Raw genomic sequence first — 27,105 nt, 5'->3', positions numbered from 1 at the left:
TCTCTTGTTGGGGCTTCTAAAATACCCCTGAGTAGCTGCTGCTCATGCCCAGGGCTGCTACTGCAAACCTAGCAAGGCAGACAATTTCTTTTGGGCAGCTAGAGCTGTTCATGGATCTCTCTTCCAAAAGCCCATGGCCACAGGGATAGCTGGAAGAAGGGGAGAGGCCCAGATGATGTTCTGGGACCCTGTGCTTGTGAAAACCCATGTTTGTTGCCACCCTGGGTAAATTAATGGATCAACTGCATCAACAAATTGATTAGAGAAGCCAAACTCACATGGACTCTCCCATCCTTGACTGCTGGCCCATCCTCAGCCAGACGGAGGATGAATAAGCCCATGTTGTATTCTTTTCCTCCTCGGAGGCTGAATCCAAATCCTCGAGGGCCCCTTTCCAACTCCACTGGGAAACAGCCAGGACTCTGTGCAGGAAATTGGAGGGGGGGGAAGAGATGAGGACCTGTAGGCAGATTTAACCTTCTGTTTTTTTGTTGAAAAAATTTCAGTATTTCTGTATTTTGAGCATTTAAACAGCATTCATCTCAACTCTGGGGTGACTCAGGGTAATGGTTTTAACCTAAGTCTAAACATTCAGAACATCTTTCCTTCAAAGTCTGAGATAGGCACAAAATTCTTGAAGAAACTTTGCCAAAGGGTCTGTAGTTGCTCCATTACAAGCATTTTCTGTTTCTTTCATAACTAACATGAGTGTTCAACTACCCTAAGGAGATAGTCACATTTAAAACATGAGCAAAAACATTCTGTGAGACACTTCAGGATGTTTTTATACACAACTGTTCTACCTGTCCAACAGAGAAATGTTTTAACATTCTGTTTTTGAGAACTCTGTGGCAATGCCACTAGAGTGCCTTGATAGATGATGTATTCCCTATGTCTCCACACCCTCTGGATGATTTTTTGTACCTGGGAATGACGGCTGCCAGCACCTGAAGCAGCATCCAACTGTGCCACGTGCTTGTGCTCGGGCCAGGACAGCCGGTAACTACAAGAAACTTCTTTTCCAGCTTCACCTTCTGTAGCTCCCCTACGGGAAGGTGACAGGATGTGGATGTTACCTTCACATTAATCCCTCTGGCCAAGCTTTTCCCACCATTCCCAGCACATTTTCCCAACCTGTCAGGGTTGATCGGTGCCAATCCCAGTGGTCGGTGCTGTGGGGCTGGGCTCTGCCTGGCTGAGTTTGTTCCTGATGGAGGACCACGTTGCTCTAAAATTCAAACAAAATCAACAGTCACAACTTCACAAATTCACAGCTAGGACAATGGTCACCAACAGTGCTGGGGCTACTGCTCCCAAGGAACCGCTGCTCATGTGGGCACAACAGAGAGAAGAGTTTCCAGCTCAGAAAAACAAGTACAGCTCATTAATTCCATGGAATAAATTCCTAAGAATTTTATTCTTTATTTTTATTCTTTTACTCTGCTTTTCCTCAGGAAACATCAACACAATTGTATGGATTCCGACATGAACTGAAGGGTTTTAGCCTGTTTGCAACTTGGTAAGTGCCGGGGGGGGATCAGGGTTGATCAGATTCACTAAGTTGGTTCAGATATTCAATATAATAAAATTTTAGAAGATATGAAGAACAATGTCTATTTGAGAAATACTCCTCTGTAAAGGTAAGGGAATGAGGATCTGCAGGAGAAATGGGGATTTGGAGGTGAAAGCCCCATCAGATAAAGGGAAATTGCCAACTCATTTAAGGCACAACAGCGTTTTCCACTGCTCAGCTCCAGGCAAGGTGAGGAACCGGTCCCACAGCCACAGTGCAGGGAGGAGTTCACTGGTAGGCAATCAAGAGGAATTTTAAAGTGTTTTGCTTTCTCCCAAAAGCTAAGTAAAAAAAAAAAGGTTTCAATAAAACCACTTAAAGTAACTTCCTATTATTTTCCCCTCCATGGAAAATACTGTTAGTGTGCACTTTACAATAAATCCAGTGCATTTCTGGAAAAAGCCCCATGTTTCAGGATACAAAAATGGCACTCTCACTTAAGAATAAAGAACAACAATCTATGCAAAAAGCTTCCTCTTAGCTAGAACCTGAATGGCAAGCAGTGGCCTAAGATGGACTTTTGTGCTGAAATATAAACTAATAATTCCTTTTCCCTGAAAGGGTTAAAAAAAAATCATTCCCAGCACCAAAACTAGAGCTGTTCCAGTCCCATTAGGTGCAGCACATTACTTCATTTCTTAATTAAGAACAAAAAAATCCACTAAAATACAAAAAGTGCTCAAGAATGTTAAGGGAAATTTAAAGCATATTACACAGAATTTCTCTGGTATGTGAAACCTCCCAAGCCCTCCACAGAACTGCTTGGTGCTGTTCCCATAATATGCCTTAAAGAGGTTTTTCTCTAGAGAAAAAATGTCAACTTTTACTCCTGGTTTATCCTCACATTTTTAATTTAGAAGCATAGGCAAGAAAAACGCCATCTGTTTGTAAAAATCCTGCAGCCCTCTCTGCAGCCTCCTCTCATGTGTTCCCAGCTAATACATGACAAAAGCTGACAGGCTCCTGCTTTGGTGAAAAATGTTAAAGAATCGCTTCTGGCGCATGAAGGGAATTCATTTATTCCCATGAAAAGCAAAGATCACAGGTCTATGAAAGCCTGGGAGGAGGGAAGGGGACCAGGCAAAGGTTTTGTTGCCACTTTAAGAGGACAAAGCTGGGGAACAGCAAACTCTATCAAGGCTTCTGCCTTGTGAGGCTCAACAGGTTCCAGCAAAAAGGGCATTTTGTGCTTTTGGAGCTGTATCCTGGATTTTCCTGGGCGTGAGCCACCCCCGAGAGGCTCAGCTCTCTTCCTGAGTGCCTGAAGCCCTGACTCGCCCACATCTATGCTGGATTCCCCCACTACACAGGGTTCTACTGTGAGCTAAACTCTATTTCTTCAGCTACATCAAGGGGAATTTTCAAGTGGAGATATTTTCCCACTCCAGTGGAACTGGTTCTGCTTCTTTCTCTTTCATTGTCACAGAATTCTTTACATCTGAAACATGCCAACTCCAGCTCCTCTGAGCCACAGATTTTTTCTGACTGATCTTCACTCTGGTTTTACCAGCTGCTATTGAGAGGTTCTTTCCTCTTTGTTGAGTCTCCCCAGGTTCTGGTTTTATCTCCGTATTTCAGCTCCAGCTCTGTAATTGAGGCAGTAGGAAAGGTTTTTACACAAAGTCCATGTACGGTCATGCATAAATAATGGGTAGAAATATGATATTCAGAGAACCTATTTTGAAAACAAGTGGAAGGTGTTCCTGTCCATGGCAGCCCAACGGGCTTTCAGATCTTTCCAGTCCAAACCAGTCTGGATTTGGTGACTAAAAGCTGCAGAGAAAACAGGTCTAATTCAGCCAACTCAAATTTCAGTTGCTTTATAAACATCACCCATGGCAACTGCTTTGAAATGTGTCCCTTCAAACTGGAATGAACCAGATTTGATAAAAATAAAAATCTTAATAGAAAAATAACAACTTATAGAGGTCTCTCTATTTCAAGCATTAACAAAATGGAACATTAAGTCTTTGAAATTCTGTGTTACAGGCTGAGATGGCATGTTAAATATTTGCAATGAATGTGAAATTAGAGAATCGTGTGCTGGCTTTATTCACAGCCTGGCTCTAGGTATTTCTTATTTAAAAGGTGAAGAAAGGCAACTTTCTGTCAAAATAATGATAGGGAATTTAATTAAATCCATAAGTAACATTCAAGAAAAACGCAGGGTGGGAAAACAGTCTTTCTCTCCAAGTTACTGGATTTTATATACTTACATTTTTTGTTTAGAAACAATACCACAGTTTATGCAGTGTTATGGGAGCTATCATTAAGTCAGTCTCTGAAGATGGGACTTTGCAGTCCCTAGGACTCGCTTTGCTCAGGTGACACAGCAAGTTTTGCAGGTGCAAGATTGGCAGGAAAACTCTGTCAAGAGTTTTTTCCCATGTGGTGGGATGTGATCCTTTTCCAAAGGGGAGCTTTGGCAGACAAAACTGCAGCATGTTTCTGCTGCAGGGATGCCACATTAGGGAGTTTGCGTGTTTTAACACGGGAGAAAGCAAAAACTCCAGGTTTAAATGGAGAGAACTTGAAAAGAAGGAGTCCCTGTGGCCTTAGAGCAGGGACAGAGCATCCTGGCAGCACTGGCCTCATTGGGAACAGAGCTCTGGTAGCACCTGCAGTAGCAGGGGCCAGGCCCTGAGCCAGGGTGAGAAGATTTTCTCACTAAGCATCATCCTGTGGCTGCTGCAGCCCCTTGAGGAGGGGTAATTTCTCTTTGGCTGGAGAATACATGATCTGGACAGGACATTTCTATGTCAGCAGCACTTTCTCTCTCTCACACATGAGGATTTACCTCTTCATTGCTTTGTTAATCCTTCTAGGCAGCACCCTCTCTCTGTCCCACCTGCCTTCAGCACTGCTTCAGCACAGAGCAAACACATGAGCTTCCAACTTATTCAACTTCCCGGAGCTGATGCTCCCACGGGTCCCACCTAACTCAGGATATTCTAGGATTCACTCTCCTTCATTTCCAAACATCTTCAAATACTCCATTTACGCCAATGATGTTCAGCAGTGATAAATACTCAACTCTGATAGTGTGGTGGCACCTTCCTTACCTTCCTCAGCCACCACCGTGAGGGTCACCACATTGCCTGCATCCTTGATGAGCTGCACGATGCTGTCATGGGAGAGCTCCACGATGGACTGGCTGTTTACTGCTGAGATTCTATCGCCCACCTTCAGTTTCCCACACTGGTCAGCCGGGCTTCCCTCGATAACCCGCCCGATCTTGTGAGGAATCACTAGGAAACAGGAACAGGCACAACACTGTAAGTATTCACAGAATTATGGAATATCCTGAGCAGGAAGGGATCCACAAGGATCAAAGTCCAACTCCTGGCCCTGCACAGGGCAGCCTCAAGAATCCTACCATGTGCACATCAGATAAGCATCACATAGACTCAGAATTACAAAATATGCGGAGTTGGAGGGACCCACAAGGATTATCAACTCCTGGCACTGCAGAGGACATCCCAAAATCCAAACAAATCTCACCCTGTGCCTGAAGAGCACTGTCCAAACACTCCTTGAGCTCTGGCAACCTCGGGCCTGTGACCACTTCCCTGAGGAGCCTGTTCAGTGCCCCACCACCCTCTGGGGGAAGAACCTTTTCCTAATATTCAACCTAGCAACCTGGTACAGCTCCAGCCATTTCCTTGGTCCTGTCACTGGTCATTACAGACCAGAGATCAGTATTCATCTCTCCTTTCCTGCTCCAAAGGGTGGCACTGCTTGTACAGGACAAACCTGCTATGAGGAATGTGAGTGAACAGAGATGCCAACCCAACAGCATGGCCTTGTCACATACAGGGTGTTGCGCCTGAAGTAAAACATAGAAAGGAAATGGGTCACATCTGCAAAGGGATGAGTGAGAACGTGTGGCCCTGGAGCACACCAGAACAGTTGTTTTACTATATATAATGCAGTTTTCCATTTCATGCATCAGCCCTGACAGACAGCGTGGGCTCATAGACAGTTACAGCCATTCACTGTAATGCAGAGATTCAGATGCACGGGCAAACTCTCCCTACTTGCAAACAAAAATTAACCCTTAAACACACTTTAAAAATATATCAAACTTCTCCTGCCAGGGATTGATTCAGTCAGGTGCAGTCTGAGCAGGGAGACTGTGCAAGGCCAGCAGCGTGCTACATCAGCTCTGCACAGACCTGACCACTTTTCCTGGTCTCCGAGATGAACATGCACTTGTAATAATTGTCTCAAAGTTCTTCCAGCTCTCCTGGCTCGATTCCCTCAGTTCACCCCAGAGCGACACCATGCCCTGCACTCCTCCCGAAGCCAAAGCTATGGGGCCAGAACAGACAGAATGGAGAAAAGAAGAAATGTTATGAGAAGTAAAAGGGAAAAAGCCTGATTTCAGTTCCTTTCCCAGAGACAAGCACAGAGGCAGAACTAGAGACAACTATGCCTGAGCTGTGCCCATATCTCACAACTGCAATACCAGACCAGGCTACATTTTCATATTGATGATCTTTCTAGACAAACACACTCAATGACAGCAACATTTTCATTGCTTTTCACCAAATACCGTAGACTCTACTTCCTCAGATCCCAAAATAAGAATTTTTACCTGATTAGATAATATAAAGGCAAGGTTGAAGCTATGCTTCCATTAAAATGACAATGAATTAATGGAACACCACTACGGCCTGACCAACATCTACATCTGAAATGCCACCCTGTGACAAGTCCACACTCTTGGGTATGGGTTGTGTGGGATATAAATTCCCTTTTCCCCACTTATGTCACAGTTGGGTGAACAGAAGCATAAATATGAAGCAAGACAGACCAAGACTCAACTGGCTGGGCTGTGCCAGTGTGAGTGAATGCTGACTATGAGGGACACACCAGTACTGCACAGGAGGAGATATCCCTGGAGAAACCCCATCGAGGCCAGGCAGGGGCAGGACCACCAGGATATGGCACTTACCTCCAGGAGGAGGTTTGTTCTTGGAGGTGAGGATGACGAAGCCAAATCCTTCGTTCTCCTTCCTCTGCAGACGGACGTCGTAGACCTCTGGGCATGGCTGGTTAGCAAAGTCAACCCGGTTCAGCCGGGGAGAGCCGTTTTGTGTCAGGACAGGCTGTGGCTCCTCCTCCTCTGCCTGCTTTTCACCTTGCAGGGATTAGACAAAAAACAAATAAGGAACAAATCACACCAAGCAACTTCAGCACAACCATGAAGTTCAGGTGTCAGTGCCAGCATGAGGTGGCAGCAGCAGCAGTTGCTAATCAGAGCAGGGGGCTCTTGTCAGCTGTAAATCCCACCCCAGCTTTGTCATTCATGGAGTCACAGACTAGTCTTTTCTAAAACTGCAGCATCTCAAGATCCTGCCCTGAAACAGCTCTTGTGTGAATACAGTTAATCTTGCTACACACTGATGGCAGAAGACTTGAGAATACAGCATATGGAAGGTGCTCCTGCCCATGGCAGGGTATGAGACAAAATGAGCTTTAAGGTCCCTTCCAACCCAAACCATTCTGGGATGTCAAGAAAACAGAATGTGTTGTTATGCAATTTCCATAGCACTAATGGCTGTTCTAACTACTACCTGCAAGAAGGTTTGAAGAAATCACCCCTGCACCATCAGTTTCAGAGCCTTACCTGTGCGAGCAGCACAAGCTAGCAAGCAACAGAGTCCAAGCTTATTAAATTCTGCTTTTCTCCATTTAAGAGTTATAGCTGACCCTCCTCAATCTCAGGCTGCTCAGCCCCAGTGCAGTAATTAAGTTCCAGAGCAGCTTCAGTGGATTTGATTACAAAGCCTATGTGCTCCTTCTGGACAAGCAGACACCTACCACTGAAGAAGATCTTCCTCCGGACAGTGAGCAGCACCTGCCCATTCCGTGCGGCACTGGTCATTAAATCCAGAACTTGCTTGTGTGACTTCCCTTTCACAGGGACTCCATCGATGCACATCAGCTCATCTGCTGCACGCAGCCTCCCGTCCTTTTCTGCTGCTCCCAATGGGATTATGGCTCCAATATAAATCTGTGAGCAGAGTCCACGGGTTTGAAAAGGGACATGAATTCATCAGAACACACAGTGCTTGGAATCCAGGTGAATCTGTGCAGAGGAGGTCTTTTGGGAAGACTCTTCTTAAAGATTACCTCACTGTCCAGCTCTAGCAGAAATGCAGCCAGCAAGTGTACTCTGCACAAGCCCATCTAGTCAAGACAACCTGGGGTTGTTCACTAAATACTTCAAAAATCTTTAATCCATATTTTTGTCACTTTTTGTCTCTTGAGCATGTTTTTCAGTTTATTAAAAAGCTTGGCTTTTGAAATGAGCATATGTCATTTACTTATTATATATATGATTTCCTAGACATTAATGACACAAAAGTCTCTGACATTCATTCTACGTTACTTTTTCTACCAAGACCAAGGAAGAAATAAAAGCTTTTGAACAAACTCAAGTTTAGTTCTGAAAAGTTGCTTATAGACAGTTCCACACTTCAAGTTGCTTCAGTTCTCAGCTTTTGGTAATTAGATAATGAATTCAAATATCATCAGTTCTGCCTACCCCCACCTCAGAAAGTGTTACTAAATATAATACAGAAAAGAACACCACACTCTATTTCATATGCTAGAATCAGTTTCAGATTAAATGGAAGATTAAGGGCAACTACAGCTAGTACTGCTGGAGGTTAAGCAATAGTGGGCAGCTCATCAGTACACAGCACTTTAAGACACCAGCTCCACACTTCCTAACAGCTATGGGTGTTATGGAAACCAAACACCACAAATGCTATAAAGTGCAACAGAAGTAACATTCTCTGGCTTTGCTCTTTACTTTAAATACATGTTAGGGAGGAAGAAAAAAGAAAAAAAAAAAAAAAAAAAAAAAGCTTGCACTGGATCACAGCTGGGAATGGAAAAACTGAATTCGTTCACTGTAATCAAAAAACAATCTGTGCAGATCTATTCCAAAAGCTTTTCCTCTCCACTTAACAGCTTAAAGAAAGGTCCCCGAATATAGTGTATATAGTACAAGTCTTAGTGCTTCTTCCCAGAGAGAAATTTATGCAAATTTGAAAATAGAGGGAAGTCTCCTAAAACCTGCCCTTGGAGAACAGACCATCCAGGGATGTCTGCACTGGCATTTGCCCAGTTGCCTCCAACTCAATGCATGCTTAAAAATCCAGTGGGAGAAGCAGGAAATAAAAGGGGTGTGTCACCATCTCAAACCTCGTTTCACTGGGCTGCAAGAAAAGGAACAGCCTAATGAAATTTCGGTAGAAGGAGCAACCGCTTTCTTCCACTCAGCTGCTTCCCAGGATGCGTTGCTGTGCACAGCACACCAATCACTGAATCTTGGCACATCCTGTGCCAAGGCCACCACTGGGATCAGGTGACAATGGGCAAAGGCTGGAGACCAGCATGGCCCTTCCGAGGGCTCCTAGACACAGCAACAGCTGTAGAAACACCACCAGTGTTCTCAGGCCGACAAAAAACTGTGGCTAAGGATGGGCTCAGTAGTGGGAAGGGCACAGAACCTTGGAGACTGGAGCCCGCAAAGAGGGAAAAAATAAAGGTAGGACTAAATTACTGATCTCTGAAAGGCAGGTAGCGAATTGATCACTTTTGCCATCACTGAACTGCCTGGATGGGATGATGGGAAATGAGGATGACAGAGTAAAATCATTCCAACAGCAATACTGTGAGATAACTGTGAGCAGCTTCACTTACAGGCTGATCTGGTCCGTCCCCACCAAGCACTCGGAAACCAAAGCCTGAATCTTGTTTTCTCAGGAAAACATCTAAATCTCTTGTGTTTGGAGCTAAGAAAAAAAACAGTATTTTAAAACATGGAGGGGCTATCTTGGATTATTGAAGGATTATGCTTTGGTGGTACACTCTGACTCTTCTAGAAACAAAACACTAGTAACCAGAAATACAGTGATATTCTCTTTTCAAAATGGTATAATTAATTTTCAAAGCAGAAATCACAACTACATCTCTGCAGTAGACCAGGATAAAAGCCAGTCTGTGACACAACTCAGAATTACTTTTATAAGCAGATTTGCTCCAGTTTACTTCACAACCATGCTTGAGATTATTTCTGCAATTAACAGTTTTACTGAAAATATGGTTGAAACATATTTTTTATTTTTCTGATTCCTGTTTGAATTATGCATTACTTGAAATGTTTTATCCGGAGCAGGTTAACAAACAGCAACAAAGTTTCAGTAGTTTTACTGCACATACAACAAAAGAAAAAATTCCTTCATAATTGAGTATTTTCAAGTTGAAGATGATGTACTTACGTTTGTCCTCATAAATTGTCTTAGACTTCAGGTAGACTTCAGAAGGGTCCAGTTTAGGAGAGCCTGGTCGCATAGCAAAGGGCGGGAAGGGCATTGGCTGCGGAATGGTATCGCTGACAGCTTCCAAACTCCCTGAACTGTCCTGCTTGTCCTTCTGAAACAGCCCGCAGACACAAAATCCATATAAATAAAGGCATGACTATACTTGTGCAAAGACAATGAACACCATGCAGAAGAAAAACACAGGAAGAAAGAAACAACATTACAGCTTTTCCAGTGGATGTGTCTGACCAGAGTCCTGAAGTCTTCCTCACTGGTACATGAATTTCTACTGGAGACTAGGCTCGGAAAGGGTTTGAAGTGACTGATGCTCAGAGAGGAGTAAAGCTGGGCAGATGCTGGTGGTTACTGACACATGGGATGAAGTGGGGCATAATGGACCAATCACACTTGGAGAAGACACTGAACCCTTGTCAGGCACCTGCCAGGCTCTGGACCACAGTCCAGCACCATTGGCACACACTGCTCCACAGGCACTGCCTCCCGTCCTCTGCCAAGCTCCTCCTCACAAGCACCAGAGGTGCTCCCAGCATGAGCTGTTTGCTGGAGCAATATACAAACAGGACAGGAGGACACACCTGGGTAGTGTGAGGTATTAACAACTCACTATTTGCCTTTTCATGAACTGATAGCTGCAACACTCCTGTTCATGAGGCAAGAACACCAAACGTCCTTGTGGTCTCTCATCTAAACTCTCAGTCAATTATGCACTAAAATAAATCTCAATACTTCTCCTGGGCTGAAACCCAGCCTGGAAAACTGGCACGTCGCAGTGCATGCTGAACCACAGCAGGAGCAGAACAGACGTAGATCTGTCTTTTCACCAAGAGCAGAAGAAACCGCCCAGAGTCAATGAGCAGTTTGACACTTCTTGTATCTTTATAAACACAAGAACTCGCCCTTTTTAAGTGAATTATTTTGCCACACTGCTTAATGTCACTGAGCATCGAGCCCTCTCTGGGCTGTTGCTCCTGTACATGTGCTGGAATAGAATGCCAGTCTCCAAGTCCAAACTATTTTTAGCACATTGCCAAGGGATCCATGCTGACAGGGCTAGGGCCCTCCAATTGCAGGGATTTCTGCTGATTTATTCAGTGTGGGCACCTCGATGCTTGCAGGGAACAGAATCTGAAGATCTTAGTAAGCACAGTTGTCTTTGGGCACGCTGAGCATGTGCACTTGTGTTATCCCACTGCTGGGATACAACTAAAGTTGCACTCAAACAGCAGGATAAAGATAGAAAGAGAAGTTACAGCTATGTTCTGGTAATGGGGTTTTACTAAATTGCCCTGATTTGTTCTGTACAAGAAGCATTTTTAAAGAAGTATCTGTGTTTGACCTGCCTAATTTACAACAGAAACCATCATAATAAACATAAGTGTTAATATCAGCATTATTAAATCAGAGGTTGTTTTATTAAGACCAAGGATTCTTTACTGAGCTAATATATACTAAAGATGCCCTGACAGATCAAACTTCCAAGAGCAATGAGTATTGAGCAAGGAATGTACATCTCCATAGAGACTTGCTGAAAATATGGATCCAAAGATAAGCATTTCCAGAAAGCAGCATTAACCAGTCCATTAATTCTATGTGAGGATTGAGAAGAATCAGAAGATCATAAACTTCCTTTAGAAATCCCATTTGACTTTAATAATTAGCAACAAAAAAACCAGATATTGTATTTTAATGGGTACTCTGACAGCAGCTACTTTGACAAAGAATTCATGCCTACCAAGCAGATGTGGTTTTGCTAAACCATCTTGCAGGTAGGCTATCACAGGGACTAAAATCCAGAGGAAAAGAGATTACAAAGCAAATCAGAAACCAAGTTAAATACATCACTAATACTCACTCCTTTGGCAGCTTTAGTAGGTGAAGGTGGACCTGAAGAAAATAGAAAGTAATTTTAATAGCAGGTTACAGAAAGTTTCAACAACATTACAGCAATATAATCAGCTGCTCCTGGGGTGAAAATAATAGTGGCTGACTCACTGTGTTTTTAAAAGGCAAAGTGACCAAAACCATCACTTTAGAGAAATCTCAATTAGAATTGAAAGCTGTACAACACTGAAAAATATCTATTTATCTTTTTGCTAGAAACTGGTCAACCAAGTCACCCCTCAGTTTAAGGAATTTCACTTGCCACCAAGAAATCTAATTATTTCCTTAGCTAATTAAGGAATAGTAGCATTTATACAGAAAAACATCTGAAGATTTTTGCAAATGCCAGTGGCTGAAGTCAGGATTACAATAAAGCCTGAAGGGACACTGAGAGGGCATGAGCCGCTTCATAATCCATTCAGATGCAGTTTCCTTTGAAAGATATGGACTATCTACTACAGCTTCTGGGAAGAAGATGCATTCTGGTTTGTGACTGAGAATCAAAGAAGAGGTATGGACATGCAAAGAAAAAATCAGAATTTCTTCTGCTATTCCCAGTGATCAGCCGCACCTCTTTGTTAATGCTTCTTCCAATCTCCTGCAATCCCCTGTGCATTACAGATACAGTTACTGGAATACATTTGGAGAACCTCACAAACTCAGTCCATCATGTGCTTTCCATTATACTGGAGACTACGTGTTTGCTTTAGCACTCCCCAGAGACTTGGAAGAGATAGTGTATGAACATATCACCATATAATTTTTGAAGGGAAAAAACCCAAAGAAAAACCTAACTAAAACCCCAAACAAAACCACAGTAACATGCTCTCACCCTTACTAGTCAAGGGTATAAATCAAACTTAGAACATAATGGCTCAGAGATATAATGAGCTGCTGCTTAGCTGTCAAGACTGGACACAATTTAGACATCATACTAAAATAGGACTTTGAAAAGCTTATAACCAATGTGGCAACTGCAATTTTGTCTGTACCTCCTCTTAAGACAAGCAGGGGCACCTCTGCTCCCACTGGAAACTGCTTGAGCACCTCCACCACCTGCAAGTGCGTCAAGTTCTGCACATTCTGATGGCAAATCTCCTTGATGACATCCCCTTTCTGTAGGCCTTGGCACCACTGGCTGTCCAAAATCATCTTCACCTTCTGGCCTGTGGGACTGTCTGCAATGGCAAACCCAAAGCCTTTAGGCCCTTTGACCAGAGGGATGGTGACCAGCTCTGGCTGAGAGCCTCCTGAGGAGGCAAAGGAGACCCTCTGCTCCGCTGAATCCACGGAAGGGCCATTCAGGCGACCGTTGACCAACACTTGCCCGTTCTGGTCCAACACAACTGTTCCTGCTACTAAATCTTGGCTAGACACGGAAGCATCTCCCTTGGCCACCGGCGGGCCATTAATGACAGGCGTGGCTGTCACAATATCCACCACGGGGTCTTCACTGTCGTCAGGAAGAGGGTACCCACGACACAAAGTCATGTTCACATACTGACTGATGGGAATGAGCTGAAACATCTGGACAACATCTGCATGGGTATAGCCAAGGACACAACTTTCATTTATGTCCACGATGACATCACCTGTTACAAAAGAAAGTTCGCCAGTGTCAAAAAGAGAAGTGAAACCTTCAACAAAAGTCTACCTTGAGGAAATCACAGTGCTGTCATCAAAGTAGTAACTAGTGTCTATGATACTACCTCATGGCTAATATTGCCAAAAAGCATAAAGGATTTCCTCTTTGCATTTATTCTATTTCATCTCAGGACACAGTGTGCTAAATATACAAAGTTTAATCTGCAGCAGATTTAAAAATGGTACTGTACAGCCATGGGAGATGAAGCAGAGCACGCACACTACAGCAAGCAGATGTCTTCTACTTTATTTCATATTGCACAGCACCCTAAACCTGATGCAGAATAGATCGGGTTTTTTGGCTCTGCGTTTATTTTAGGACGGGCTGAACTTAAAGCTAGGATTGCACACACACACATACTCCATACTCTTATACTGCTGCCACACATAGCTAGAAAACACTTTCAAAATGAAGTGATGTGGGCTTCAGATCCCAACACTTTGTTTTGTGTTTTCATCATTTTGATGTGAAACTTTGCATGCGTGCTACAATATGCCCTGCAAACTGTCCTATCCCTTTAGTTCCGAGGCATCAGTAAAACAGGATCTCTCTTATTCCATGAACTACAGTCAGAATAGCTGCACATCTTTTCACTCCAACAGTTCTGCAGGATTGTTTTCGTTTTTGCAGAGGTGGAAAATGAACCACATACAAACAAGTTCAAACAATACATCAGCAAGAAAACAGGAAATTGTTCCATTTAGTAAGTAAATAATATTAATCATTCAAAGTATGAATTATTTTACTCATTTGAAGAGTAAGAGCTTATGTTATACATAAAGAAGCATTTTGCCCTTTCTAATACGCAAACCAGAGGTTATAGTAAGGTTATAGGTAACTTAATTATACATGTAATAACCATGAAAAAACGTGCAAGCCTTCATGGATTGCAGGAACCCTCATCCCTCTTCTCTCCTCATTTGTCCAGCTCACACGACTTGGCTTCCTCATTCCTGCTGTGGGTTTTTTGCAGTTTTAATAATCAGTGTCATGGTTTATGGCAGCAACAAGGCAAAACAAACCAGGATTCAAACACAGTATTTTTACTTTACTTACAGGAAGGGAAACCATTCTATGAATAAACATGAAGACAAGTGTCTTTGCTAAAGGAGATGTACTGAAACCTTCACAAGTGCCCTTAAAGTCGATTTTTATCTAGAATGTTGCTTCTTTTCCTTTTCAATCACTGCTCTGCACAGATCTTTCACAAATCTGAAAAAATTTAATTTAATGAGGATGTAGATGGAGTCATCCAACCTCCTGCACCTCAAGTTATATTCTCCAAAGTACCCCAGGAAATGGAAGTTAACAGAAATGATACTTGACCCGGAGCAATTCTTCCATCTTGTGCAGCAGGTCCATCTTTTAACACATTCTTCACCTGGAGAAACTCATCAGGTCTGTCCCCTCCAATGATTGTGAAGCCAAATCCCATGGTACTTTTTTTCAGGGATGTCCTTATAAGTGCTCCAGTAAGCTGGGATGGATCTCGAGTGAAGACAGACGTCCCTGGTCCTTTGGAATTATGGAATACATGGACAGGAAAACAGGAAACCAGAGTTAGTTCCAGTAAGTTTTTCCTCTATTTTTAAGGGATCACAAAGGTTAATGACTTGTTTATTGTTGGTCAGCTTCTGAAGTACTCTTAAGGGATAAGGTAAATGGACAGGAAAGTGCTACACTCATTTTCCAGCTGAATTCAGTGAACAGAAAAGAGGTTTTTTTGAACAGATTGCAACAGAGCTGTATGCAAACCTCCCACCTCGAATTCCCAATTTTAATCCTTGAACACCAAGCTTAAAATACATCAAAAGCATAAAAACTCCAGGTGTGATTTTTACCTGCACTTCCAGATGGCTCTTCTAACCCTCCATATTTTCCAAATCTGCTTATGACAACCAGCTTCAGAACAATCAAAATTATTTAAAGGCAGTCTTCGTGCCTCAGTTCAATTTTAACAGGAAAAAATCCTTCCAAAAACCCCAAAGATCCCAGGGGCCAACACTGTAATGGCTAGCAAAAAGACAGGGCTGATGCCTTGATGAATTCCAGAATTGGGTTTTTATAATGCATACTTGCAGCTAAAGATATATGTGACAAAGAACACAATATTCAGTGATACCTGATTTGGAAGGGCCAGCATCAGTCTGTCCTAGCTGTTTTTTCCTTTTGGCTTCCAATACTGGATTTTCAAACTGAGTTTTCTGGTTAATATGACTGCAGGCATACAAAAGGTAGGTCAGGATTTCAACAGAAAACATTCTGACTATTTCCCAAAAGCAACAACCCTCTACAAACACTATATTTTATTATGTCAGATGAGTGCTCTGGAGAAATGAACAAAAAACTCTCATAACCAATACTGAAAGTGTGGTTGTTCTTTCAGCAGCTTACTTACTTTGAGGCAAATAAAATTTAACTTCCTTTAATCACTAGGTAGACTTGTAATAGTTTAGAACTGAGCAAACATGCTTTTTCTCTTGACCCATCTACCTACAGTGTTTACAAACTCAGGCATCACTTTTTTCCTAGTAGATGCTAGAGAAGTACAGCAGAGGAGGGGAAAACCAACAGATTTGAGCATAATTCAAATACCTTGGCTTTGCAAAGTGAAAAATGTTTGCTGTTCTCTGCACCTACAGTTTCAACTCCATCATTTTTCTTCTCCATGGTTAAGGAGAGATTTAATTTCCTCTGGCCTGAAGGAGATTCAAAAGAGCTCTTACAGCAGTTTAGTGGTTATTGGCTTGGCTCTTTAGAGACAGTGATGATCCACATGTTATTTTTGCTCTTTTAAAGTTATCAGGTGCCACTCTTAAGTCAAGTGACTACGTTTTTGTTAAGCTAAGAAAACTGACATCAGCTCATTTCCATCTATAAATTATTTTGGTTGCAACTTGCTTTCCTTCCTTGAATGAAAAACATTTCACTGAGTCTTTAAGGTCACACTGTGGATTTTCCCACATGCCAGTGCTACCAGAAGTTTGCGCCATGAGTTTGTGACCCCAGAACTGTTTCTGCTGAATATATTTCATAGTTTCACAGAATCACAGAATGGTTTGGGCTGGAAGGAACCATAAAGCCCATCCAGTTCTACCCCCAGCCATGAGCAGGGAGGGATACCTTCTACTAGACCAGGTTGCTCCAAGCCCTCTCCAACCTGGCCTTTCAATGCATTACAACCTCTACTCACTGGATATCGAGCACTTCAGAATTTTATGCTCAACTTTTAAGTATGCCAAATCAGTAATTAGCACTTACTCAACGTAATATGTCCCATACTGAGGGTCTTCTATTTTCTCCCATCCATAAGGAAGTTCTGCAATCAGAAAGACCAAGTTCTCCATTACAGGGGAAAACTATCCTCAAATATCAGAGTTTTCCTCAAAGAACACCTAGACTCATGAAAAATATGAAGAAAATACAGGTCCCGTTTTCTTCCTTGACGAAAGGTATCAGCCTTTTCCAGGGAATCTGAAGCCCTGTAACTCTTAACTCTTTCTTCCAGTAAGTAATGAGCCTTGCATTCAATGAAATCACACCACTTTAAATATATAATAAACTTTAAAGCTTATCTGTATTGAAAATTACATTCAAAAGGCTCCTTTTCATGGCAAATCCAGCATCTGGTAAGACGGTGCCAGCAGCTCATGACTGACTGAAGGTAATAAGCAATTACCACAGAGGTCAGCTTATCAAGTTTATTGTTTTAGTTATCTTGACTATGGAAATTTAAATATTAGAATAATGAATGTAGTCGGTTAGCCAGACATCTTAAGGATAAATTTGCCCTGCAATCTTCTTTGAGGCTGCCCTAAGTTTGACAATAACAGAAATTTCCCTAGCATATGACAGCATGCTACCAATTACTAATACCAACCAGCATTGCTCCACAGAGCCTGACTAAAGACCCAGTGGGTCTATTCATTTTTGTTCATTTGTATATCCTGCATCTCTGTTAAAGTGCTCTTTTTATCCTGTGGTGAGCTGCACATATGTTTAATAAGCAGCAATATGCAGCCATTGCTCCAACTGGCTTCATTACAGATACATGGCTATTAGCCTGGGCAATTTTGGAGGATGACAGGTTGTTCTGAGCCTTCTTCAGCTTTTGGAACATGTCAGGCTTTTGTTACCTGATACACTCTTTTCTAGCAGAGTAAATTGCTCAGCTGTGTAGAAATGGTTGCAGGAATCGCCTGGAGGCTACTGACCTGGAAGTCTTGAAGGAATTTAAATTAGTCAGATTGTTCCCTTAGCTTCTGCATTCAAATACTATGTCACATGCAATAATTATTATTAACAATATGTTTTTTGCCATACCTTCTTTGTTATTTCTATATTCTGTTATTTATGGACCTTCTGCTTCTGCCATATTCCACCTATACAAGAGTTTCCAGTGAGACCATCATTCAAATGCAGCTTTCCCCTTGAGAATGACACTTACTAGAACAAAACATCTCATATTCTGGTCAGGAATGCAGAGAAACCTTCCATGCAGCCAGATTCTACTACTCCAGGGGAAATACACTGTGGAATTCCCCAGTCTTATGTAAATTCCTATTGCCATCAAACAGGGGGCACTCAGCACTACACTGCCAGCTCCAGAGTCACATCTACCAGGGAGAAGCTGCTACCACAGAAGTAATGGATTGTATCCAGCTGGAATAAACTCATACATTTATCAGTGACAGGTGACAAATGCATTCTGAACATCTCACCTCCATCTTCACAATCCTCAGGAGCTTTGGCCTTCTTACAGAGCCGGGGATCAAGCCATGTGGTTGTCTTCGTGTTGTGACTGTGGAGCAGAACATGCCAGTAAGAGAACTCCCTCACAATGAAGAAACTTTGCTTCAAGTATTTACTACTGTAGGAGAGTGTAGACTTCAGATGATACAACCTTTATTTGTTCCTCAGTCATACAAAAAAAATCTAAAAAGAAAAGGCACCAGCACACTGGAGGCTCTCCAGGGCACATGGGAAGTGTTACAGGCACAGATTCTCTTCCCAGCCCAGGAAAGCTCATATGAGAACAGCAGCTGTTTCTATCTGATAGGAAAAACATATTTTTAGCCTCCTCATATGCTTAACTCTCAGGAAGGTTTCTGTTGCATTTTTGCCTCAGAACTCATGAGGCAGTTTTACATGTGCACACATGAGCTACTTTCCTATCCTGGACTTTCATTTGTATTTTGGACATCCACTCCCAGCCAAGGAACACAAGCAGAGAAGAGAAAAAAAAAAAAAGGTCACAAATTTCAGAGAAATTTGACATAGAGAAGGTTTCTATGTTATATTTCACTTAGTAACACCTAGCCAGCTTTGCATTTGTGAGATACAAAACTTAGAACAAACAAACTGACTTTGCAGGTGGAACCATAAGGTTTTCCTGCATGATGGCAATTGTACCGAGCGTGCAACATTGAGGACTATGAGTAAGGAATGTAACAGTAGGAATATATTAAATTTCATACAGAAATAGAAGCAGCAAGAGCAGAAGAGAGGTGAGAGCAGCTTTCCACACTGCAGCCACCAGCAGTTCTCTCCTCCAAGGAGCAATTTACTCACTCGATGAAGTAGATCATGCCAGTGTCCGTGTAGGCCATTTCCCAGTTCTTGGGTAGTGGTTCCAGGGTCTCATCCCTTGACAAATAATTTCTGAAGTCCATGTTGCTGCTTGTCTGGTTGTAGCTGGGAACAGCTTTCATCCAGTCTGGAGAATCTGAATGTTTTTCTTTGTTTTCTGCAGTTGTTCAGGGAAAGTGTTGGTCAGATGCTTATGTTGTTTCTCACAAAGAACCACCCTCTTAATCTGGCTATGAGTGGATGTCAAACACGTCCCTGTGTGTGATGTGCATTTTTTTCACTTTTTTTTTCAGCTGTGAACTTTGAAAAGTTGACATGAAAACACTGAACTCTGCTCTTCCCCTGCCAAACAGAATTAACCTCGTATTATGTGTCTCAGCCTACTTTGAAAAATCAACACTGGCAGAAATCCAAGTTGACTACGCTCTGTTGCCATTTCTACACAGAGAATAGTGTTTGTAATGTCATAAAACGACCCAAAAAATCCTACTAATATTCCTCAAAGAATCAGAAGGAAATGTGGAGAAGACTCAAACTTCCATTAAAAAAAAACAACACCTTCCTACAAGCCACAACTAGAAAAAAGATCCCGAAAATTCTTGGGGGAATCTTTCAATAGAAGCGCCTGCCCTTCAGAATCAAGGTTATGCTTGATACCCTCTGTGACATGATGCAACCTCCACCCAACCACTAGCCTGACCATTGGCCCCTCTGTGGTGTTGCCAGGCCTGAAGATGACAAGATTACGTCAGGTCCGGTCAGTATAACTCCATCCTAAACAGTTACACAGAGGATCAGCTGCAAATGCAATGTGACAGTTCCTCTCCACCATCAATCCCCCCACCTCCAGATAACTAACCATAATAGCAAAAGGAAAAGGGCATCCTGCCCATCCCAGAAATGTCCTGCTGGACACCACTCCAGCCTCAACACACTTGGTTGGCTTTATTTCTCTCCACAAGCTCTCCCTCGGGTGGTTTCAGGTCGTGTGATAGTTCCCTTATGCAAAATTATCTGAAAATTTTACAGTATGAGCCAACGTTGCCCTTTAAACCAATCACTTCCCTAGAATCTCCTGTGTACAAATTCAGTAATTGCCTCAAAATTCAACAGCAACATTTGCAGGGTATGAATTCTATTCTGTGAAGGATTCTGTTACTTGAAGAGTGGACAAATTTTTCCTTCCCGCTCGTGCAACTGGCCCACATCCAGCACCACATATTCTTGACCAAGCAGTGCATTTTATGATGCAATTGCACATCTGGCTGGGAGAACAGCTGGTTCTTTTTAAAAGGTCATCTCAAAATCAAGTAGAGGCACCAGCCTGAATAGAAACTGTCTTCATACTTCACCAAAACTAAGGAAGCACAAATGTTATTTGTATAGTCCTTATCCATTCATACAATACTCCAGGGAATTTCTCCCTTTGTCAACCAACCTATCCCTCCGCTGCCATTAACTGCTTCCTTTTCCTCCTCTTCCTCCTCTTCAGGGAGAGAACTTTCCATCCTTTGCATTTTGCTGACAGATGTGGTTCTTTTCCTCTGTGATTCAGTATCAAAATCATTGTCAAAAAGAACTTGATCCACTGGATCAGGCTGAAAGGGGCTGGGCTCTGCTGGAGGCTTTGGAGTACCATAAAAATTACCTGAAAATGAGACAGAAATCAGGATCACTGAAGCACTGACACAGGTGACGGCACTCCAAGTGGCTGTTATCAGTTTAGTGCCCACACAAACATATTTTGGTGAAAATTTAAAGCCTCAAAGAAGACATCAGCACTCCCAAAACCCAATCAACAGTCAAAACCTATTTATTCATACACTGACTTCTTGCCAATGCAGCACTAGTTGTCAGAAAACAAGAAGTTAACTGAAAACTTTTCCTGCAGTAAGTTTTCTAAAGAAAAAGATGGATTTTTTAACTTTGCCTGGAATTCACTAGCACTCCATAGAAGGGACTTAGGGAGCAGCCTTACAGGAGCAAAACAGTGAAAATCAATTATTCTTACCCTATATACTAATTAACAGCACAACAGAAATACTCAAGTCAAAAAGCAAATTCATTTTGTGCAGAAACAAAGTATTTATTTCCATAAAACCATAAAAGTTTATTTTTAACACTTGCAATTTTCTACTGACAATACACTTGCAAAACAAAGATGTTGATATGGCTTCATCTAAAAATTATTCTTACTTCAGAAAAAGGAAGAGATTTTTCCTTTAATATTTTAATCTAAAGCACAAAGGAATCATCTGCTGTTTTCTGGAAAAGAATTTCAGCAATTGACCTCTCTCTTGACTGCTCATATGATTTTTATTAGGGAACTGAGCACAAAGCAAGGAAGCTTCCCAGAATTCCTGCTGGGGTAACTTTTGGTGCCTGGATATGGTTTTGACCATGTAAATAAAATAAGAAAGAAAAGCTTTCTGCAAATATCAAGCAAAGGCAAGGCTCAGAGAGGGAACAGGCAGATAAAGTGCAGCTCAGGAATTAAAAGAAAGTATTAGTTTAGCCTAAATTTGCTTAGGATATTTCGACAGACAGGACTATATTAATAGATAGTGTGGGATACGGAAAACAAGAGGTAAAGAGCCTTTCACAGGATTGTCTACTTTTTACATCTTCTTTTATTTTTTCACCATATTTAACAAACCCAACTTTCCTACAGATTTGGACAATCTGGCGTAGTGCTGTTCAATTTTTCATTGAAAAATTATTTTGTTTCCCTGCTGGGTCAGAATTTCTCTTGCCTTCTGTCCTTTTGATGCACACCTGAGAGGAGAACATGGCTCTGTTCTCTGAGGTTTACACAAAATTGACTAAATTCTCTTAAATTTGTGCCAGGCACAGACAAACCTTTTCAGAATGCTTCCCAGAAATGCAACAATGAAAATAATATGATGGGATTAAGAACGGTTGAAAGCACAATCTGTGGTTTTCCAGAAAGCTTTACAACAAGACTGCTTCTCCTCTTCACATTAATCCAAAAACAGACTAACTGTTGTCTCTCTATCACTGTCATGACCATCGAGTGAGCGGAAAAACGGGTACCACAAGGAGCTACACTCGGACTAAGATCCTGGACACAAGTACCGGGTCCTTATTCCCACTCCATTAAACATCACCAACATACCATCATATGTTCCACTTTCTAGCAAGGCTCCACTTTCTTCCAGCTCCTTAAACTGCTCAACAGGAATGAAATTATAGTCTACCCCAGGGACCTCCCCATCTCTGGGAGCCCTTGTAGTGCCTGCAAAGACAGAGAAAACACTCTTGTAAGATACTTAAATGCTCCCGGTTAACAAATGCTGCCTGCTGTACAGTTCAGCAAAAAACAATGCATTTTCAAATCTTTATACAAAGATGATGTCACTTCAGTAAGAGTTAAAACAACTGGTGAGCAAGTAAAGAATAATGTATAAAAACTGAGCCAGTAACTTACATAGGAACGACAGTTCTGGTATTGGGGACGAATAAGAGAAGAAGCTGGGTGAGGTGGTAATTAAGAGAGAATTCTTTCTTATGGTCTTATGAACCAAAAACAACTTTTGTGGCAGCTAACGACACCTGAGCCAGGCAATCTCAGTCTAGGATTCTGGGAACATTGGGAGCTGTGATGTTTTATTTAAAGGGTACTGCATCTTTCCCTATTTCCACCGGCACCAAGTCTCTAATTTGCAATGAGGTCATCATGACTAAGCATATTTGATTTTTGGGCCACCAAATCCATAATTAGGCACAACATTTATTTTTTAACCTACAATTCAGAGTGTAATTGAGCAACACTCCAACCCCTGGCTGTAGGTAAACTTTATCAGTAAATTGCTGTGTTAATGCAGAGGTTCTCAAAGTGTTTTGTCTATGAAAATAGGCCTCCCATAGTTAAAACAGCTTAATTAAAGCTCTCCTGAAAGGACTGCACTGATTCATTACTATTCATTACTGCCTACAACCTAATAGCATTTCAAAGGCATATATCATTTTTTCAGGCAGCAGTATTAACAGCAGCTAGAAAATAAAAGCTAATAATAGTGAAATGCAGTTGAAGAAAGCCACAAACTCTTGGGTGTGCTCAGAGAGAAGAGAGCAGAATTCCTGTAGATACGAAAACGTTACTTGACAAAGTAAGTTTTTAGTGCAATGAATATTTAAACAGTCAGTAATGAGCCTTTTTAATCAGTCTTCTCAGGACTAGCAAACAGCTTGACTGTACATTCTGCCACTGCCACGCCTTCTGCACCCAACCCCTCCTCCCACTCTCCTTCCATCTGCCTGCTCTGCCTAATGCACTTGACACTCAAGGTCTCAGTTTGCTCTTTGTGAAGAAAAAAACCCTAACACGTTGACAAAAATCAGGACAATTTTGCACTGCTTGATCATGTGGAGAAAGATTTTTTTATTGTGGTGGCTGGGGTCATTCTAACAACAACTACTGATGAACTGTGAAGAGCAACACACAGATACTACTGAAACAATCTGAACTTAGAATTCTCAAGTTTTTGCTGTTTTTCAGTCCATACTGGCTGTACCAATTAATAGCAACTTCAGATTTGAAACGACTCCAGCAAAGCCAGAAGTCTCTGCTGCAAGATAAAACTCTAAACCAGATTAAGAGAGAAGGCATTTCAAGCTCACAAATGATGTGGGAGTTAGCAGGAATAGATCAAATGAGACTGATCTTTACATACTTACAAGGGATGGTTCTCAAATAGAGATTGTCTCTGATCACTTGCTGGAGTTTGTGGTCTATCGAGCCCTTCTGGAACTGAAGGCTCAGGTAGTGGCGCAAGTCCTTGTTGATGACTTTTCCTTAAAAAGAAAAGAGAATAAATTAGAATAACTTGTAAAGCAGGATCTCACAACAAGAACTGTGTTTCACTGCTACAGAAATTTCAGAAAAAGCAAGCAGTTAGAAGAGTTGGGTTGTTTTAAATACAACAACCTTGATGGAAAATACCATTTTGTGCTATCAAAACACAGAATCCCAGAATATGTCAGAAAGGAACATTAAAGCTCATCTTGTTTCACCCCCTGCCAGGGACACCTTCCACTGTCCCAGGTTGCTCCAAGCCCGATCCAACCTGGCCTTGAAGGCTGCCAGGGATGGGACAGCCACAGCTTCTCTGGGCACCCTGTGCCAGGGCTTCATCACCCTCACAGGGAAGAATTTCTTCTGGCACAATGATTTGAAGCAGAGCTGACTAACACCCATCCCCACTCATCTCCCGAACAAGACAGTGACAATATTCTGGAATTGTTTGAAAATTAATATAAAGTACTAAAATACTAAACCTATTACCAAAATTCAAAGTCTCTATAGACAAGAAACTATTTCACTGTATTTTGAAATAGCTTCCATTCAATTTACACCTACTCACCAGTCATCTGAGTTCAATATTTTGTCACATGGGAAATTGCATTCTTCAAATTATAAAAAGAAAATATTTCCTTCTTAAAAACATTGCATAATAGAAGGGAGTTGGTTTTTTTTACAATTACTCCTTTGCAATACCTCTGTCAAGCATCATTAGTGAATCTGTCACATCACTGGAGAACCACGGCCCCTTCAGCATACAAATAACTGAGCTCTTGTATTACTGCCTCATCCTTCACACAGGAGGGTACAAACCAGTCTTTTGTACTCTGTCAGCCTCCCAGAAAGCACATAAAATAGGGTTCAGTGACCGTGGTAAATTTAAGTTACGTACCACAGCAGAACACTCAGGGCTTCAGGGAAAAAGCTTAACCTTTGTCTCCAAACCTAGAGCAGGAGATGGGCAGCAGCAGATGGATGCTGGTGTGGTACAACAGCAGGGAAAAGGCTAGAACAGACGACTGCTCCTGTTAAATTACATTACCAATAGGTTATGAAATGCATAAACCAGCCCCAGAAGCATTTTTGACAGGAGTCTTTGAAGCCTTTGTGAGCTCAAAGCTGCTGAGGAGCCCACCTCAAACAGGTCACAGACCCTACAGCAGTCCTCATACAAGGCCCACTCACCTACATCTTCAACCAATCACTGTACTTACATATATGTCAAATTTGGAAAAAGTCCCAAACCATCAAAACCCTCCCATCATCAACCAAGTTTTCCCAACTATATGTCACTTCTGCAAAGCTGGCTGCATGTTTTGATGGTGGCAAGTTCATACTTTCCCTTCCCTTTTAGGCAAGGTGAGGGCATTTCACACCTTGTTCTCAGCTCTCAAACATGACTTCAGCAACCATGGCTCACTCTCTGCATTCTCTTCCCTCCAAACAAAACCATGCCACAAAGAATATTTCAAAGTGGAACCAAGATTACCTACTGGCCCTTCAGAGGGGTGAGTGATGTCCACATATGTGATGCCCACATACAAAAGCACCTTAAACCCTCAAGCAAGGACAGAAGAAGCCAAGCACATGCTCCGAACAGGTAGCACATCCTGTGCCGAACATGAGCCCTGAGCTCCAAATGAAGTTAACTTCTCACCTGCCTTAACACTGTTATTTATTTAAAAATTACTTCCAAACACATAAAAAGCATTTTGCAGTATTGAGACAACACCTCAGCACTGTCCTTGTGGCTATCCAGCAGTTACACTAGCAATAGCAATTCCCACTAATGCAGTTCTCCACCCAACCCCTTCCCAGGAATGCACAGCAACTCTGCAGCCCCCACCTCAATTCCCTATTTACCAGCATGAACTGTTCCTTATAAAACTTTGGATTTGCTTCCTGCAGCATAATGAGCAAAACATATCATGGAATATGGAAACAAATGGAGTAATCTCCAGCAAGAAAAGTATTTTCCATTTGTTACTATAAATTACTTTATTCTTTGTAGACAAGATAGTTCCTCAACATTAACAAAAATGTTTTTCTGCTAAAATGGTCCTGACATCTCTTTGCCAAAGCCAGATTTGCACTTCAGCAATCCCAGCATATTTCACTTAGGCAGATCAATACTTCTATTTCACTGAGACAGACGAGTCTGTTCATCAGCTACTTTCAGAGAACTGCATGTTGGAAAAAAAGGCAATATGTGAGAATCTGCTCTGGATGTAGAATAAAAAACTTCATTTACTCACTGATCTTTCCCTCTTAATGTTTCAACTTTTAAAAGCTTATAAACCCTTTTCAATAAACATCAACTCAGTTTAAAGACAAAATAAAGGCAAGGCTGCCACTAAGGATATGCTGATATTGAGGGGTTAATCTTAATATTAAAAGCTTAGAGACTGGACCATACTCTGAGACCAAGATGACAGGATTTCCTGGGGAAAACAGAGGAAAGTCAAACAAAATAGTGGGCAGAGGAAAAATCACAGAAATTCACATAGAGAATGGTGTGCCTTAGAAAGCAGAAAAACAAAGTAATACCAAAGATGCCTTAGGCAACCTCTGGCAAAAGCCAGATTGTTTTCCCTCCAGGAGCTGTACATGCTTCTTTTATATGGTTTCACACAGGCTTTTAGGAAAATCGCATGTATTGGCCTCTCCAAAATGACCAGATAAATGTTGCGCTGGTGTTTGTTGTGCTGCTGAGCTACCTCTAAAGGATAACACAGGCAACACAAAGACCAGTCAAGAGGAATAATACACCTTATACAACATAAACAGCCACAAGCATCTTGCTTTCAGTTTTAATTTACCTTAACCAAAAATAACTGTTTAGATGAGGATATGCACACTGAAGCTGGGGAAGGAGAATAAAGTGATTGCAGGAAAAAAAAAGGCTCAAGTGCCACTGCAGTAAAACACAGTGCTGTGAATTAGGAGGCAAATAGGAGTCATGGGTATCATGAAAATGGGGGTGGTGGCTCTTACAAACTGCACTGGTGAAGTGGCCTTTACTGTTGTACCTGAACAGGACAAAACCCAGCTATTTATATATCCAACGTGTCATGGAAATACTCAAGAATACATGTTGCAGTTACAAACAGGAGCATCTCCATGGTCTCCTCTGGACTTGCTCCAGCGGCTCCACATCTTTCTGATGTTGGTTCCCAGAGCTGGAGGAAGCTTTGCAGGTGGAGTCTCACCTGAGCAGGGCAGAATCCCCCCCTCC

At 42.0% G+C, this 27,105-nt stretch overlaps 1 protein-coding gene across 4 annotated transcripts in view; it reads right to left on the bottom strand.

Annotated features, from left to right (window-relative positions):
* Nucleotides 1–27,105, bottom strand: part of MAGI3 (membrane associated guanylate kinase, WW and PDZ domain containing 3) — a 55,780-nt gene that overhangs the window by 6,379 nt on the left and 22,296 nt on the right. For 2 of the 4 annotated variants that reach the window (XM_014893262.2, XM_014893261.2), the window contains exons 2-19: nt 23,747–23,863; nt 22,185–22,304; nt 20,487–20,696; nt 19,031–19,205; nt 18,181–18,260; nt 16,721–16,778; nt 15,582–15,676; nt 14,786–14,974; nt 12,807–13,406; nt 11,786–11,817; nt 9,871–10,024; nt 9,293–9,384; nt 7,400–7,592; nt 6,531–6,716; nt 4,636–4,821; nt 1,135–1,228; nt 925–1,045; nt 279–422 (exon numbers count right to left, since the gene is read on the bottom strand). In XM_014893262.2, coding sequence (XP_014748748.1) covers nt 279–422; nt 925–1,045; nt 1,135–1,228; nt 4,636–4,821; nt 6,531–6,716; nt 7,400–7,592; nt 9,293–9,384; nt 9,871–10,024; nt 11,786–11,817; nt 12,807–13,406; nt 14,786–14,974; nt 15,582–15,676; nt 16,721–16,778; nt 18,181–18,260; nt 19,031–19,205; nt 20,487–20,696; nt 22,185–22,304; nt 23,747–23,863 — 2,846 coding nt within the window. Of the gene's footprint in view, nt 1–278; nt 423–924; nt 1,046–1,134; nt 1,229–4,635; nt 4,822–6,530; nt 6,717–7,399; nt 7,593–9,292; nt 9,385–9,870; nt 10,025–11,785; nt 11,818–12,806; nt 13,407–14,515; nt 14,722–14,785; nt 14,975–15,581; nt 15,677–16,720; nt 16,779–18,180; nt 18,261–19,030; nt 19,206–20,486; nt 20,697–22,184; nt 22,305–23,742; nt 23,864–27,105 lie in introns of those variants that run through there. The other 2 variants (XM_088180477.1, XM_088180478.1) reach the window with 2 other exon arrangements.

Source organism: Sturnus vulgaris, chromosome 29, assembly GCF_052056855.1.
Source record: "Sturnus vulgaris isolate bStuVul1 chromosome 29, bStuVul1.hap1, whole genome shotgun sequence".
NCBI lineage: Eukaryota > Metazoa > Chordata > Aves > Passeriformes > Sturnidae > Sturnus > Sturnus vulgaris.
The sequence above is the reverse complement of the archived record's forward strand: the minus strand, read 5'-3'. Positions and strand labels throughout refer to the sequence as shown.